Source organism: Eschrichtius robustus, chromosome 10, assembly GCF_028021215.1.
Source record: "Eschrichtius robustus isolate mEscRob2 chromosome 10, mEscRob2.pri, whole genome shotgun sequence".
Taxonomy (NCBI): Eukaryota; Metazoa; Chordata; class Mammalia; order Artiodactyla; family Eschrichtiidae; genus Eschrichtius; species Eschrichtius robustus.
In genome coordinates this window covers 36,462,554-36,480,894 of record NC_090833.1, presented here as the reverse complement: position 1 = coordinate 36,480,894, position 18,341 = coordinate 36,462,554, and the positions used below count along the sequence as shown (strand labels likewise).

Here is an 18,341-nt window from a genome sequence, read left to right as displayed (position 1 = left end):
TCAGAAACCTACTTGGCACATGTTTGGAGAACTCTTCTTTATTAAAAGATAATAACTACCAAGAAGGCTGGATAATATAAAGCTTATTCTCATCTAAACCTGAAAGTACTGTGGTAGTGAGAAGAGGGAGGCTGCTTTAGAATCTCTTAAGTTTACTATTAAGGGAGGGCTGTGGGGAAGGGATTCTAACACTGAAAGGGAGGCTAAGAAGGCAGCTGGTGAACACCTTTCCTGTATACCTGGCTGGGTACTGGCAGAGTGCTGGGTGTGGGCTGTAGGTCCTTCTATTAACCAGCCGCTATACTTTGTTTCCATGTGTAGACCAAGAACCAGAGGTTTGAAGGGAATGTGGGTTCCTTCCTCCTGAGTAATTCTCTTCCTCTTTGTAGTGAGAAAACATCCATACTGATTCTGCAGCACATTTCCAAAATATGACATTCAGTATCCCTGGCTGTCACTATGTTCATTTTTTTTTTCTTCAATCTTTCTTATTCCTGCATCTCCTGCCAGTTTGGGAGGCAAGAGATAGCCACATGAAAAAGGTTAAGAGCATGTGCACTGTAAAGCAATCTCAGTTGGGATCCACCCCACCCTCTCCGTGTGGGTTCAAAGTTTCTTATTCTCTTCAGAATGCCCAATTTTCTGATTGGCAAGTTAATCTTTTAAATAGGTATGACTCCTGAAGGTGCTATAAGCAAATGTTTGATTTGGGAACTTACTGACAAACAAGAAACTTTGTTCTTGAATGTTAGCCAGGGAAGCTATATATGATGTTCACAGGAACTAAGTCTGATTTTTATGTATTTATGTATTGAATATAGCAACGAGTTACATTCAACTCTACAAAGAGTAAAATATTTCTAATCATACTGTAGTTTATTAAGGCATGCAATGAAAACGTTAAGAAGCCTTGGGATATCAAGAGTAACCTTCAATTATTTGGAAACCAGATAACCTGGCATCTAGACCTGTCCTGTCCAACATGGTAGCCACCATCCACATGTGGCTATTTGAGCATTTGAAATGTAGCTAAATTGAGGTGTACTGTAAATGTAATTTATACACTGGATTCAAAGACTTGGTACAAGAAAATACAAATTATCTCAGTAATCTTTTATACTGACTACATATTGAAATATTTTGGGTATGCTAGGTTGAATACATTTTTTAAAAACTTAACTGTTTTTACTTTTTAACATAGCCACTAAAATTTTAAGAAGTACGTACGTGGCTAATTACACTTCTATTGGACATCCTTGTCTATACAGTTCATTAGTCTGAAGCACACAAGAGACCTGAAACACCTGATAGTGATCTGACCACATTCGAAAGAATTTTATCCTGTGGTGCAAATCAGATCTTGTGATCTATTAAGTTAACTGTAGCCAGTGATGTTTAATTGGCACATTTGAGGATTAGTATTATCAAAATGTAGTTAGAATAAGACTAAAAAGACTTGTAAAGGGGGAAATAAACTGGCAAAGATGAAGTCCTGATGAAGAGTAGTTTAAGGACCTCTATTTATTGTTAACAGAAAATCTGTGGAGTCCAGTGGCTTTCTAGGACAGCTCTCTTCCAGACAGTGGCTCAGGATCCAGGGCTGCCATCAACATGGCAGAGGAAACGAGAGCTAGCTTTTAAATGCTCCCCCATGGCCTAAGCTTACAGTCCTTTGGTCAGACCCAGCTGCACGGGCCTCGCTGCCTTATTGTAGGAAGGGGGATGGGAGAGAGTGCATAGGTACTGACTGGGCAGTAAATGCTTCTGCAGTAAGACAGTACAAGTTTTGAGTCATTCAAAAGTCCAACACAAACACTCACTCTTTCAAGTATGCTGGAAAAATGAGGGAAACAATCAGGACTTAGTCCCTTTTCTGAATGCTTCTGTCAAGGGAGTACTGGAGCCAGTCTGAGGGTATCTCCTTAAGCCAAAGGATTGCTTCCTGAAAGAGTGAGGAGAATTGGGATCTATTAGCCTCATATTTTCTGGTATTTTACTTCTACTTTCAGCATATATATAGACTGCTTTACTTTCTTCCATTTTTATTCGAAGGAAAGCAATTACACAAACATGTATGGAAAATGATAAGCAGAGGCTCCTCTTTCCATATTATATTGACAAGTCAGACATAAGCTACTATAGCTAATGTGAACAAATCTGCCCAGTTATCTTTTTTTTTTTGGTTTCCATAGTTTATTTTTTTTAACATCTTTATTGGAGCATAATTGCTTTACAATGTGTGTTAGTTTCTGCTTTATAACAAAGTGAATCAGCTATACATATACATATATCCCTGTATCTCCTCCCTCTTGCATCTCCCCCAATTATCTTTTGTACACTCTTATTTCCTACATCTTATAGTTGACATACACAGAAAGAAACCTAGCTACCCACTTATGTAACCTTACTGTTCAATAAGCTTATACACCACGTGTGCGCCTACACTCAAGCTATCCTCTTGGCCTTTGTAAAGATATAAATATGTACCGTATGAGTTATAATGCAAGTTGCTTTTATGTTTCTAAGTTGTTTATACACAAACACAGAAACAAAAATCTGAATTACTGCCTAAAAGTTAAATCTCCCTGCTAGTAGCTCAAGAGCTCTATCTTCCTGTGGGAATCCCTCTCTACACCCCTCCCTCCAAACATACACAACCCCTACCCTTCCCTAACACAGTAACACCAAACACAACTGAATGTTTTAAGTGTACATCATACATTTATTACCAACAACCCTCTCAACTCCAAAATTGGGCACAGGGATTAAAAATAAAAATTCATTGCACTACTTAGTAAAGCATTACTAGTAACTTTCATAAAAAATGTACAAACTTTGTTAAAAATTTATCAAGCCTTCAAATGATTTGGTTACAGATATTTATAATACGTACATTTAAAACTATATGTTAACTGATACAATGGAGTATGATTTGAGGAAATGACTCAGCAAATGATTCCAAAGATACACCCCTGTAAGCTTTCATAATCTGAAAGAAACAGCAAAATGAGGTAACCAAATGTACCAACAGGGGGAAAATAGCTTTCTAACAGGCCTAAAGATATCTGTGAAAAATATTCTCATAAGTGAGTTGGTAGATCTCTTTCAAAATGTTATAAGAGGCCCAAATATAAGAATCTTAACAAATCACATTTCAGAGAGTGTATAAAATCTAAATATGCTTTCACGTTTTCCAGATTTTGCTCAAAAAAATTCAGGACAGAAAATCCTAATGAGATCTTGATACCTGGAGGCCTTGTTTTTTGTTTTGTTCTGTTTGGGGAAGAGGGGGCGCTAAAAACAAACAAACAAAGATGGTATTTCATGCATAGAAAAACAAAAAACACAGCAGAGTTAAGGTGGTAAAGCCAAAATTGTTTTAGGAGGAAAGAGGAAGAAGGCAACAAACCAACATCTGCCTGCTATCTGGTGCATCACCCAAGGTGTCAACAGCTGGGTATGAATCAACTGTTCTTTCTTTTCTGCTAGCCACAAAGTTGCTCACTGTGGCTAGTCTAAGCTGGTTCAGAACACATGCGTGTATGCTCCTAATATGCACTAACCACTTAATAAGCAAGTCTGCACACATCCTTAAGAGCCCCATGCAAGGAAGACATTCCCAAAGACAGATCAGTCACGAGAGTGCAACAATTCATTCAGGATTTTACCAAAATAGACCCTGCTGCCTCCTAAATTGCCAACAACCTCTCAAAATTTTAATGGAAAAGGGGTATTAAGAATTCATCAGAGGGAGGGAAGAAAGAGCTACTTTTCCTAGTCATTAGTACAATGTGCCTTGTTAATTAGGTATCTATATAAATTAGAAAAAGTGCTTTACTTGCATGCTTCAATAAAATGAATACTGAGTGTAGTAGTGTTATGTTAGATCTGTACAGATATAAATTTTTTGCAGCTATATAAAAGAGTCTATGTATAAGATGGGCTTTTGCCATTTTAAACATGATTTCTTAATTAAAAAAAATAAAGATTAAACTATACGTGATTTGTAATGTAGCGGATTATTACGCCAATAATTTTGGTCTTTAACACACTTTATTCATCAGGAACAGGTGGAGGATATTCTAATGATTTAAAAGTAACGTGCATTTTACCACTGTTTAGATGTATTTCTGATGCACTGACAAATACAGGGGCAAACAGAAGGTACACAAAATCCTACTTGTATGACTAGATAGAGGCAACAGTGTCTGGAAAAGGGCAAAATTGTGCTTCTGTGTGAATTGACTTTACTGAACTCTAAGCTGTGATGAGCTTATAGAGTCTTCAAGGGAAGGCAAGTAGCACGGCAGTAACAAGTAGTTAACACTGAGTAGAAAACGGACACAGAGCCAACTGAAAGCTGAGTGAGGCTGGCAGCAAGTCATTACAGTCCCGACTGGAGTTATGCAGCTTGTGCTACTGCAAACAGAGCAAGGACATCAACTGCAGGAAGAGGCAACGTTGACCACACTAGAAGAATGAGAGAGGAATCCAAACATTGCTGGAAAAATGATTTTAAACAATCTGAATTATGCTCAATGAACCTATTAAAAAAACCCACACAGCTATGTATTATTTTCAGATCAACTAAATGAAGGTCAATTCCTGTTTTACATCATTATTTTTTATACAAAAATCAAATCTTCATTTATACTGCAAGTATTCTGGACACCTGTTAAATTAATCTTTTTCTCATTCAAACAAAAATTAAAAAGAAAAGCAATAAAACATCAAAGCACATCAGGTCTAAAGAACTTGAGCTGTCACAGCACTTGATCCATCCTGGAAATGAGGATTTCGATGAGAAGCACATTTACTGAGGGGAAAAGAACTAGACAACTTTCAGAACTGGAGCTTGGCAGAACAGAAATATAGTTTTCTTAAAACAATTTAGTTGCCTATGGGAGCTTGAACAAAGAACATATCAGAAGTCAAGCTGAGTTAACAGATTTTGTTCTGGTGGAAGTAGAGGAGGTGAGACTTCATGGGACCAGTGGTATTCTTAGAAATATATTACTCAAATATCTTCAGAATAGACTACAAATCTAAACATTAAAAAACAAAAACAAAAACACAAGTACTTCCGGTAAGAAGCTTACTGGAAAGGTAAAGGAAAAACAAGAGAGTATCAACATTCAAATCATTGATTGAAATGCTAATATTGCTAATTGATGATGTATGATATTGCACCTTCTTTTTGGAAACAGCAAGTTGGAGATTTAAAAATTTCTTTTTCACAACAGAATCAAAATATCAGGTTCATGGAGTGAGAATCTGTTACACTTTTTTCCTTAAGTGACCCACTTGGGATCACCAACGAAGAGAAGGTGACAGCTGCCTGAAGCAAAGGAAGAAGGCTTTTCTCATTCCGTTCATTGGGAGGGAAGGGGATGGAGTATTCAATGCTTATAATTGATGCACCCTTAGCAATCAGTGTGCAACAGCAAACACAAGGGAAAAAACCAGTGTACAGTACTAGTGCTGTTTAAATAACACACCAGATTATACATTGCAGCATAATTAAAACTACACACACATTCTTGGTACATGCTGGTATATAGGATCTCATACACACTTGAGCTACCATGCCCTCACACAAGTAGTTTCACACATTCTCTCTCACACACACACAGATACATTTATCACCAACAGTCATACGCTGCATTCATTTCCACTCACAGTTTCTGAAGGCTCTATATAAGGTAGATTGCTATATCATCTGGAGCTACCACTTTTTATAAAAGCACATGCTAAAAGATCACGTCCACTGTAATCTTGCAGCAACACTCGGAATGATCACACAAAAACCAGGGAATGTTAGTGCACACACAAAATTAAGCTAAAGAAAAAGTCTTTGGAGTTCCAATCACACGGTTAGTATAACAATCCCATAATTGTGAAGACTAATTGTAAGCTTTTATAGTTGATTAAGTCACACAGTGCAAAGAAAGGTCCATTGACCCTTTTGGTAAAGGGAGGGCTGGAAGCCACACAGATTAAGTTCAATGGATAGTCCATATATACATGTGATGAGGAACACCCAAATTAAATTTGTGCTCTTAGGTTGGTCATTCTGAATCCCGATGCACTTCTGAAGCATCAGCTCGGCAGATTGGGCAAGTACGATTTGCCTAAAACACAGAAGAGAAAACTTGTTTGAATTCTGACTTGTAACAGTGAAACATATTAAAAGCAATAGAACTATTTTTACTTTCCACATAGTTTTTACATTCTTTGTTTCTTTAAGAAGGTACAAAGCAATCATTTAATCTTTTAAAATATACTCCACAAACCTCAAAAACAATAATAGCCTATGAATAATTTTTTAATAGGTCCGTGTCAACATACAGACAAAACTACCCATCACCAGTTTAGACAAATTTAATAACTGGCTTAAAACTCCATCTCAACAAATGGCACTACCATTGGCTGTGCTGCTAAAATCAGAAACATAAGCAACACCTGCTCTCTTACGTTCTACGAAGCATTTTTCATCAAATACACTCATTTCTACATTATGATAGCTCTCAAATCAAGTACTCTTCTTTTCATCCAACTTCTACTGTTTCTTCTCCATCTGGCCCAGAACATCCTTATTTCATCTCTCTGTCTCTCAGAAATTATCTCCTCTATTCCATTCTCCAAACTGTGGCCGTGATCTTTCTAAAACATATCCTCTCACACGTTTTCAGGATCAAGTCCAAACTCCCGCACACTTCACAGTGACTTTGCAATAAGCTGGCTCCTGGTTTTACCTCTGAACCCTTCTCTTCTCTTGCCTCTCTCCCTCACACTCTAGCCATCAGCCACATGGAACCCGTGTTTTTCTGGTCATTCTCTGTTCTCACATGTCAGGGCTATGCATATATAATAACCTCATTTTTCTAAAAAGTCTAGACTCTTTGCCTTCAGGATTCACTTTGGACTAAACTGGGTACCCTTAATCTGTGCTCACACAGAGGACTGATTCTATTTTATTTTAACTCATCTGTCTTCCTCACCAACCGTGAAGTTATCTAAGCCAGTATTATCATCTCCTACTCAGAATAATCTAAAACAAACAAACCATAAAGTTTACTAAATTATTTTACTTCATCACATTTTTATGCTACTATTATAAAAAATAGAATATAAGAAGTCCCTGAAATAATTTTACCCTGGCATACTATTAGAATTTGTGCCTTTGGACTCCCCCCCACCCATACACAAAGGAGAAAATGGTCAGAATTATGTAAAAGTACTAGAGGTTTATTTCTCATGTAAATCTCTGACAAAGAACCTCCAGTGAGGTCCCCTCTAAACGCTTAGAAGAAAGTTAGGACATACTGATTATCAAGGACAGAAAACCCATTTTCAGATTTTGCTCAATCACTCCCACGTTGATGACTGTAGTTCATTTCTACTGGTCTTTTCTCTTAATTTGCAGAAATCATACTGAAAGCTGTGTTTCAGTTTTGTCTCCTTAATCACCCTCCACCAAACCATAGACTTACTCTACATGAAACTATGATGAATAAGAAAGAAAATGCGATGTCATTCTCTTCAGATGCCATCATTTTACCTTAAGCCATTTGTCGACACACTTGGCATGGAACTCGTGGTTACAGGGTAAAACTCTAAGTAGCTGCCTTGACTCAAAATCACACATGCATACTACACACCTAAAATAAAGCAAAAAGATTGTTTAACCATAAAACCAAGTGGTTTCTATTTTGTTACAAATGTCGAAGCCTACAAAACCACTTACCATCTCACTTATCAAAATATTTAAATTTTAAAACAAAATAATCTATCAATACCTCAAAAAAAGCATGATATTAAGAAATTTAGTAGGAGTGCTTTGTTTTACTGAGTAAGAGATCATCAAGAAAATTCCTGGCTTAACATCCAAGATAACTTTAATACTGAAGATACTATTATATTCAACAAATGGTGTTGGAACAGCCGGATACCCATATGCAAAAGAATGAAGTTGGACCCCTACCTCACACAATATACGAAAATTAACTAAAAAATGAAAAGCCTAAATGTAAAAGCTAAAAACTATTAAACGTTTAGAAGGAAACACGGGAGTAAATCTTCATGACCTTGGAATAGGCAATGGTTTCTTAGAGATGGTATCAAAAGCACAAGAAACACCAACCAGAAAACGCAGATAAACTGAACTTCATCCATTAAAAAAAAAGTGCTTCTAAAGATGTCAATCTATAAAGTGAAAAGACAACTAACTCACAGAATGGAAGATATTTTTGAAAATCATAAATCTTACAAGGACTTATATGTATAATATACAAATAACTTCTACAACTCAATAAAGACAACCCAATTAAAAAATGGACAAAGAATGTGAATACACATTTCTCTAAAGATATATAAGTGGTCAATATATAAATGGTCAATAAGTATAGTAAAAGAGCTCAACATCACTAGCCATCTGGGAAATGGAAATCAAAACCTCAGTGAGATACCACTTCACTCCCACTAGGATGGCTAGAATCAAAAGACAGAGAGTAACAAGCATTGGTGAGGATGTGGAAAAACTGAAAACTTCTATACACTGCTGGTGGGAATGTAAAATGGTATAGCCAATTAGGAATGAAGTGATACAGTAAGGGGCTGAGCCAGGGTTTAGAGGGTTGGGGAGAAACGGGGAGTGGTTACTAATAGATGAGGTTTCTATTGGGGGTGATGAAAGTGGTGTAAACTTGATTGTGATGATGCAAATCAAATTCAGAGTTGCAAAATTCTATGAATATACTAAAAACCACTGGATTATACACTTTAAATGTGAATTGTATCTCGCAGAGTTGCTATTAAAAAAGATACTATAATAAGGAGAATCTTCAGGTAAAACCCTCAAATTTTACAGGTATGAAACTTTTCAATCTAATATAATTCTAGTGTTTGAATTTAAAACCTTAAGATTTCTAGGCCACCTAAAAATCCAGAACAACACTGTCCAATAGAACTTTCTCAGGTTACAGAAATGTTCTACATCTACATCTTCTGATATAGCATCACTAGCTAGTGCAACTAAAAATTTTAACTTTTATTTTATTTAATTTAAATAGCCCCATGTGACTAGCAGCTATCTTACTGGACAGCATAGGCCTAGAGTATGAAATAGTCACTACTTATCTTTATCAAGTTATCTTTGACTTCCAAGCTTTTATTTCACAAAAAGGTGGAAAAGGAAATTTAACACAGAATGAGGTCAGAAAAATATACTTACAAAGTCTGTTCTGACTGGTGGTTGTTAGGATTGAACCGGTAAGAAGGAAGTTGTTCAATATCTGCTTTAGTTAGTCCTCGAGGCTTGGCCTCTCCCAGTCGCTCTGCTAGGTTTAACAGGGCCTACAGAGGGAAAGAGAGACGTAGCTGCATTTTTCTTTAAATTTTATATTCCAATATATATATTTTTAAACTACCTTTATTATGGAAAAATTTTAAATACATACAGAAGTAGAGAAATAGTATAAAGAAATTACTTCCATATGCCCATTACCCAGGCTCAACAATTCACAGCTAATTTATTTCATCTTTTACTGTCCACTCCTAAACCCCAGATTATTTTGAAAGAAAACTAAAACATGGTATTTCATTGGTGAAATAGTTCTGTTTGTTATCTTTAAGACAGTCTGTCAACCTCAGCATTTTGGACATTTGGGGCTGGATAAAATTTTGTGGGAGGTTTTTCTGTGCACTGTAGGATGTTTAGCAGTAACACTGGCCTCTACAAAAATATCTCCAGATGTTGCTAAATAGCCTCTAAGGGATAAAACTGTCCCCAGGTTGAGAACCACCACCAATCTAAAAACTAAAACACTTTTTACAAGAATATAATCACACTAACTTCATCACACCCCCAGAATTAGTAATTCCTTAATTATCAAGTACCTCTGATTGTTTCAATTATTTTCAAAACACTTTTTGAAATAGTTTGTTCAAATTAGGATCCAAATAAATCCATGTTACCACTGCTTGACGTCTCAAGTATCTTTTTTTACTCTTTTATTTGTTAAAGAAACCAGGTCAATGGCCTGTAGAAATTTGCAGTCTGAATTTTGCTGACTGAACCTCCCCATCCCTGACTCGTGTGGTTTAATAACGTTCCTTCCTTGTCCCCTGTACTTCCTATAAATTGGAAGATTTTACTATTTCCATCGTAAGGCTCAGCATGTCTAGTTGTTATGTTAGTTAGCACTGATGGAACACTGCCTAGATCCATTAATTCATTAAAGATGGCAAAACGGTAATATTCTATCACTCTTTCTTCATTAGATGAAATACTTCTACACTGATCAGCTACCTCATATTAAACTATACTCAGTAGTTTAATTTATATAAAATAGGCAGGATAAGACCAATGAGTTTATTTTTTCTTTTATTTTTTCTTTTATTTTTTGAAGTATCACTTATGAATTCATGGATTTTAACACAGTTGATACGTTTCAACACATTGCAGCTATTATGCTTGATTTTACACTAGTACCTCCTTTCTCCCAGTTTTCAATGGCTCTAATTGCTCATTTGCTTTATCCTACAATCAGGCAGCCATGTGCATGCTGCTTCCCCTCATTTTTATTTTTTTAAGGCTGCCACAGGGTTAAGAGAATAGGTAACAAAGAAATAATGATGGACAATGAGAGGAATAAATTTAATTTCCCATAATATCAATAATCAATGCTGTGATAACTGTGTGTTTTAACATGATGCCGCTGCAACACTGCTTTTGGTACAGCTTTATTTGGAGAATTGTGTCATCGAAATAAATTGCTCCCCCTTCCCCATGCATGCCCCTAAGTCCTTCTAAATGCTAGTAGATGGTAATTTGTTAAATTTAATTGATGCTGATTACAATTAGCCATAAAGTTTATGATAGAGGTGATATGTCTTTTACACCTATATTTTATATTCTATAGGACACTTACGTCAAGTAATATAATTTATGACCATTATTTTAAGCCCTTATTGGATGGAGAATGTAATGATAATTGAGCCCTCAACAAACCTACATGATCTGAAAGCAAGACAACTGAAGGCAGGACATGATTAGTATGTATTGTTTTATAAGACCTATGAGATCAAAAAGGAGGGAGAGACTCACATAGACCTGGGAATGGGCTAGAAATGCCTTTCACAGAGGTAGCAGGTTTTTAACTGGTTCTTGAAAGATGGCCATGTGCAGGAAGGGGGAAAAGTTCTTAAGCAGAAGAATCAAGGGGAATAAAGGCACTGAAGCAAGGATGTATAGCACAGACTCAAAAAATGGTGAGTACTCTGGACTAGGGTGTGTTGTAGGCATGTATACTATGAGACAAAACCAGAAAAGCAAACAAGACTACTGACTGGATTAAAGTATGCCTTTGCAGAAGATTAAACATAGTCAACCCAAAATACAATTTAGAAAGGGACTCCTGGGACTTCCCTGGCAGTCCAGTGGTTAAGACTCTGAGCTTCCACTGCAGGGGCGCAGGTTTGATCCCTGGTCAGGGAACTAAGATCCCGTTGCCACATGGCGGGGCCAAAAGATAAAAATTAAAATTTTTAAAAAAAAGGTACTCTAATGCCAAACACAAAATATTTTTCTTATACTAGGATGGTATCACTGTTTTTTTTTTCACTGATACGTATATGATTTGTTTAACAAAGAGCTGTCCTTTTCAGCAACATGACTTATGACTTAATTTTAATACAGAATGCCTGAAGGATAACCAACTCCTTTTCTTACTACTCTGTACAAAACTAGCATAAACAGTGTAGAAAGAGGAAATTATTATAGTCCCTTTCTCAAGAAATCTGAGAATGCAATCCAAAGGACACTGCAGTGTGACTGTATATGCAGAAAGTAACATAATGGCATTTTATAAGGATATAGATAGCATTTGGCCTGATCTCTTCCATATGCATTAAAAAAAAAAAAAAAAAAAGGTGCTGCAAGACTGTGTTTGCGTATGTGTGTCTTTCCTCCCTGTTCCCAGGTTCAATTCACCTAAAAAAATGAACAACAAAAAAAACCCTGTTCCAGTATTCATATTGCATAGAGACTCATAAATAGAGTGAGGCTGGGGTAAGGCAGTACCAAAACAAAGTCACATAGTCACTCATATTCAACATTTCCAAATCCAAATGTGCCTTCCAACCCTTGAACTGTCTGTCCTATTCCTAACCTCAAATAATATAACAATGTCAACATTGTCTATTTGCCCCATCATCTTTGAGTTTGCCTTCTGCACAAGCTATTGTAGTCCTTTTGCAAAGCATCTTCTCTTGCAACCTTCCCACTCACAACCCTGACACTACCACAAACCATTCAATGATCAAATCCTGTTGATTCTAGTGTTAAAATGTCTTTCAAGATGTACTCTTTTCTATTTGCAGTTCCCATAGTTCAGAACTTGCATGGTTTCAGAACATCCACTCATAATTCACCATTTTCTCATTTACATTCTTTCACAGGAATTGTATGTAATTCTAATAGAGCACCAAAGTCTATCTTGTTATCATAACTGTGTGGTACATGCTGAAATATCTTTAAGGATGAACAGTATTTTTGACACATTTGTATCTTGAAATATACAATGGATTTACCTAATAAATGTTTAATTAGATCAATGAGTTGAGTAGCACAATATTTTTATGCATACAAAATTCCCCAAATTAATTCACATTTCACCTACTAACCTCGTAATTTTCTACTTCTCCATCTTCCACATCCAATTCAAAACTGAAAGTTGGGCCCACTGCAGGTGGCACTGGAAGCATTGATCTGCAATGAAAATAAGCAACACAAGCATTGATAATGCATTAATACATTATTTCAATGAACAGGATGAGAAGAACAAGGCCAGTGCTAAATGGATAAAGAATGGTCAGTGTTGATCAGTGACAACCTTTTAAAGAAACTGACTTCACTAGTAATAAACAATTAAAAACTGACATTAAAAAAATACCATTCAAAAAAAAAAAAAAATACCATTCACAACAGCATAAAAAAACATGAAACATTATGGATGAATTTAACTAAACATGTGCAAGACCTGTATAATATAAACTGTAAAAATACTGCTAGGATAAATTTTAAAAGATGAATAGAGAAATATACCATATAAGTAGGCCAGAAGACTCAATACTGTTAAAGACGTCAATTCTCTTCCAAAACTCACCTACAGATTTCATGTAATCCCTACCAAAATCCCAGCTTTTTTAAAGTATAAACTGATTGCTGATTTTAAAATTTATATGGACATGCAAAAGACTTTAAATAAAATCAGTTTAAGAACGAAGTTGGGAGACTTATACCATCTGATTTTAAGACTTACAATAAAGCTACAGTTATCGAAATAGTATGATATAGGCACATGGCCCTCTGGTATAGAGACAACATTCCCCAGCCTTCCTAGAAGGTAGTTACAGACATGAGACTAAATTCTGGCCAATGGGATGTAGGCAGGAGTCATACACGCAACTTCTAGGAAGTATCCTTGGAAGGAGGCAGGTAGGCAGAGAGATCCATCTTCATTTTTGCTAGCTGGAATGTGGATGTAATGGCTAGAGCCTGAGGAGTCATCTTATATCATGCAGAGGAAGCCATAAAATTTTGAAGATAGTAGAACCATTCCTCAGGGTCACGGAGCTAACAAACCATGTTTGAACTGCCTACTTCTAGACTTTAATTACATGAGAAAGAAATAAAGAACTGTCATATTTAAGCCATGGGTGTTTCTGTTACAAACTTAATCCTAGAAGAGTATTTCTAAGGCACAAATACAACTTCTTTCTCCCTCTTCCTCTGAGAGAAGTAGCAGCATCAAATGCTAGATAACCAAAAGAAGGTAGCAAGTGATGCCAGCTGTAAAAGATGCAAAAAATTTAAACTTCTCTATCTGTTGATTTGTTAAACCTATCTTCTGGCTCACAAATTTCTCCCCCACGCCCCCCAACTTCTACCTTGTCCTTGCTCTTTCTTTCACCCTTAAATGGTCCCCCCCACCCCAACCTCTTAACATTAAATAAAAACAAATATCTAACACACTCTAAATTAAATATATACTACACAGAAATATTCATAAAGGAAAGAGAATCTCAAGGATGTCAAAATTCAGAACTCATTAAAATGAGAAAGACAGAACTTACAACACATATGGCAGTAAGCTGGGATGATAAGGGGGAGGTGGTATTGGCTGTTGGGATCGATATCTACTACGTCCTGTGAGCCTCCGAGGCATAAATGGAGGATAAGACTGTAGAGAAAAAAATGGTAAAACAATTTAAGATCATTCTACGTTCACAACTTTTTAAGCTGTCGAATAAAGTCTCTTCTTTTTTAAAAACCTAGGAAGTTATTTACTGTTCAAGTGGTATTTAATATTTCTTAAATGTTAACATAGATGCGACAGCTTGTTTAAAACATACACTTAGGTGTACTAAATATAATTTTCCAACTGACTGCAAGAATACATTTAAAACTCTAAACATGTAGAGTTATACTGAAACAGAACTCGAGGGGCTTCCCTGGCTGTCCAGTGGTTAAGACTTCGCGCTCCCAATGCAGGGGGCCCGGGTTCCATCTCTTGTCAGGGAACTAGATCCCACATGCCACAACTAAAGATCCCGCATGCTGCAACTAAGACCTGGCGCAGCCAAATAAATAAATAAATATTAAAAAAAAAAAAAAGAAACAGAACTCAAAACAAGTAATCAAGTAATAAATTAATAACAATGAATGAAAACTTACTACTCCAAAGGAAACCTCCTGATGCAAAGGATCATGTGTTAAGAACTGCAAAGGAGCTGATGGAGGCAATGTTGGGGGATGGGCTGATGGCGGGTAAGTAAAACCTCCTACAGGAAGATGTTCTCCTAAGAGTTCCACTTCGTTTTCTATCCTTTGCAGAGGCTGAGGGGTGGGAAAAAGCAAACTAATATACTTCCAATATTTAGACAGATTGTGCTTTATAACAACAAAAATCAAAAACCCCAAAAGACATCTTTAAGGTCATGCATTTCTTGATGTTTACATCAATCTAAATTCACACATGTGGACATATAGCCTATAGTAAAATCCTACTGCCTTTAACTGAATTTCAGTAAGAAAATCTCTCAAACATGTTATTAAACATTTCCACTATCCACTAAAGGATACATTTCTTTCACTATTTGAACGTTCTCTAAAAAATGATAGAAGGAAAGACAAAAAGTCATGTAGTAAGCCAATTATATGAAAGTTAAAATTACTTTAGTCATGGCACACTGACCTACATCAGATTTTCAGACACAACCTTTAACAGATGAAATCAAACACAGTACATATTGCAAATGAGAACTAAATAAGGCTAAATGAAATAGAACACAGCAGGCTGTACACTATAGTAGAAAGCTTACAGGCTTTGGCATTAGACAAACTCTTGGTGCTGCAACTAATGAGCCATGTGGCTTTTATATAAATTACTTAATCTGAACCTCAATACTGTCATCTATAGAACTGATATGTTCACAGCCCACTTCAAAAGTGTGTTGTGAACACTGAGACAATGCTCAAAAAGCACACAGTGCTATGCAAAGCACATTTGCTATAGATTTGCTTATTCTGGACATTTCATATATGTGGAATCACACAGTATGTGCCCTTGTATCTGGCTCCTTTCAAGTATGTGCCCTTGTATCTGGCTCCTTTCAAGTATGTGCCCTTGTATCTGGCTCCTTTCACTTAGCATAATGTTTTCAAGGTTCCTCCATCTTGTGTTTGTGTAGTTTGTGTATCAGTACTTCATTCCTTTTTATAGTTGAATAATAATCAACTGTATAGATATGCCATGCTTTATCCATTCATCAGTTAATGGACTTTTGGACTGTTTCCACTTTTTGGCTATTAGGACATTTTGGGGATAATGTTTTCATTTTGATTCTCTTGGGAACATATATTCTTAAATGTTAGTCTAACTTCTTTCCACAGTTAGAAAATGGCAACACAGTATTCAAATACAAGTAACTGCTAACACTTTACTTTGGAAGCTTATGTATGCTTGTATGATGGCTAAATTTAGTTTTAACCTTGAATTCCCAGGTATGGGAAAAGCTTCCTAAGGAACATCCTGGCATGAATCCTGTCCTGATTCTAATAAAAGATTTTTTGGTAGGAGTAACTTGAACTTTTCAGATTAGCCAGGTAACCTCACCTCTCACCTCTGCCTGAGACCAAGCATGGTGCATAAACCCTAAGTAAAGGATGGTCAGGCTCTGCTAGAGTGACCGTCAAGCTCCTTTCACAGGGCCAACCATTTCCACTCCAGTTCCACTCTAACCATTTCTATATGTTCTTTTCCCCTGTTCTCCCTTAATGCCTGATGGTTCAAATGTTCAACTTGGCCTGTCCAAAAAAACAATGGGGTCTTCTTCCTGTGTCCTTCCTTCCACTGATACAGTGCTTACCTCTTCCAGCCCCGTGAAATAATATGCCTCTCAGCTATATTCCAGCCCCAGGACAGAGTTAACTATATTAATAGACTATCTCATCTACTTTTCATCAAAACACAGTAGAAAACCAGCCTTTGGAAAATACAATTGCGGTTCAAAGGATTACTTTACTTGCCTAAATGAATATAAATATTATTCTAACAAGTATAAATAATTTTATAATATTTTCATTTTCCATTTTAGAAACACATGAAAGGAAAAACCAGACTGTATTTTTTTTTAGATTTACTACCCAAAGGACTGCAGATACGAAAGGACAAATATGATTAGATAAGTAACATATAAAATAACTAGAAAAACTTAAGAAGCCAAGATAATTCTAGGTAAATTATATCTATATATATTTGTATCAGTGGGGATTCCTTAATTCTTTTAAGAACCAGAGAAGTGCCTAAGTTATAATTTTTAAATGGTAACAACTTACATCTACTGAATTAATCTGTCTTTTAGGTCTAAACATTCTGTGAAAGTTAAAGATATAAGAGTAGAGATACCTACCGATCGTGACTGCTGTGTTTGAAAAGGGACAAACTGGCCTGGAGGTGGCAAATGAGGAGGATGATGGGGAGAAAGGTGAGGAGGATGTAAAAGAAATGGATCGCTAGAAATAAGGGGTGGAAACGCAGCGTATGGTACTGGTAAGTGCTGAACTGAACACGCTTGAAGCATCTGTAAGAGAAATCATTATTTTTTGTTAAAAGTATTAGAATATATAATTAATTTTTAAAAAACCTATACAGTGAGATTGAAATGCTATTGTCATATCCTTCCCAAAAATCATACCAAAATGTTTTAATAGCCTATATTAACAATGAAATACTAGTGTATTTTTGCATCTGTTAGTAAAATAATGGTAACTAGTAGTTATTCTGGATCTTATATAGTTCTTATAAATCAGTCAAAACACCTACCTTTTACTTAAGCTTTTGTAACACCTATGAAATGGAGGGAAAGTGCTGCAAAGAAGAGGAATCTCTTTCCACTTGGTTTAAAATATAGCAGATATTACTACTTTCCAAGAAGCTTTCCTTTTCAATCTTGTAGATTTTTTTATTTCTAAGAGCCCAACTCACAACTAAATGCTTTATGGTCTCTCAATATTTTAGTCTGCTAATTTAGAACACTGGTTCTACAATCTATTACTGAGAAACCAAGCATGGGTAAATTAATCTGTTAAATTGGTGTTGGTGTTTGTATGTATGTGTTTGTTTTAATCTCAAATTCAAACAGGGATATTAGGATTATATTAAGATTTAGCAAAGTGATTTACTTTGAAGACATTATTGACCTTCAGCAAGTCATTTAAATCCTCTGGTTTTCAGCAACCTCATTTTTGAAATAAGGAGGCTAGACTGGGGTCTGGTAAAGGATAAAGCATAGCTTGTAAGAGGCAGAAAGAAGTGAGCGTGAACCCCCGTTTTCTCAAGCTAATTTTCTCTCTGATACTAAGCAAGTCATTTTCAGTTTCATCAGGCTTCCTATAGTGAGGAATAAGTAAGACCAAGTATTCAAAGTGCCTGTTAAAACCCAGTAAGTGCTGAGACTATTAATGTTGATCACTAAAGTCTCTGAGACTTTATTACTAACCAGTCCAATATCCTATGTTAAAACCCCAAGCCCAATCTTTATCAAGGTTTAATTATAAAGTGCTGATATGTGAGGAACATGCTTTGACCTTCAAAGGATATTAAAATATGTGTAATTTAATTAATGTAAAAACATATCAAGTTTTAAAGCTAATTTTATTAAACTGTTACTGTACAGGTGCTATTGAGATTTCTGTTGCAATAAAATTGCCTTTTTTAATTGAAAGTGAAAAGGTACAAGTCTCTCAGGTTTTGCTTATATAACACATTTAGCCACTC

The 18,341-nt window shown here is 36.0% G+C and overlaps 1 protein-coding gene across 6 annotated transcripts in view; it reads right to left on the bottom strand.

The window, feature by feature from the left end:
* Positions 1 to 2,701: 2,701 nt before the first annotated feature.
* Positions 2,702 to 18,341, bottom strand: part of RNF38 (ring finger protein 38) — a 122,568-nt gene continuing 106,928 nt past the window's right edge. For all 6 annotated transcript variants that reach the window (XM_068552297.1, XM_068552300.1, XM_068552294.1 and 3 more), the window contains 7 exons: positions 16,975 to 17,145; positions 14,738 to 14,899; positions 14,137 to 14,243; positions 12,685 to 12,769; positions 9,233 to 9,354; positions 7,562 to 7,661; positions 2,702 to 6,131 (listed from right to left, as the gene is read on the bottom strand). In XM_068552297.1, the coding sequence (XP_068408398.1) occupies positions 6,069 to 6,131; positions 7,562 to 7,661; positions 9,233 to 9,354; positions 12,685 to 12,769; positions 14,137 to 14,243; positions 14,738 to 14,899; positions 16,975 to 17,145 (810 nt within the window). In that variant the 3' untranslated portion in view covers positions 2,702 to 6,068. The remainder of the gene's footprint in view (positions 6,132 to 7,561; positions 7,662 to 9,232; positions 9,355 to 12,684; positions 12,770 to 14,136; positions 14,244 to 14,737; positions 14,900 to 16,974; positions 17,146 to 18,341) is intronic.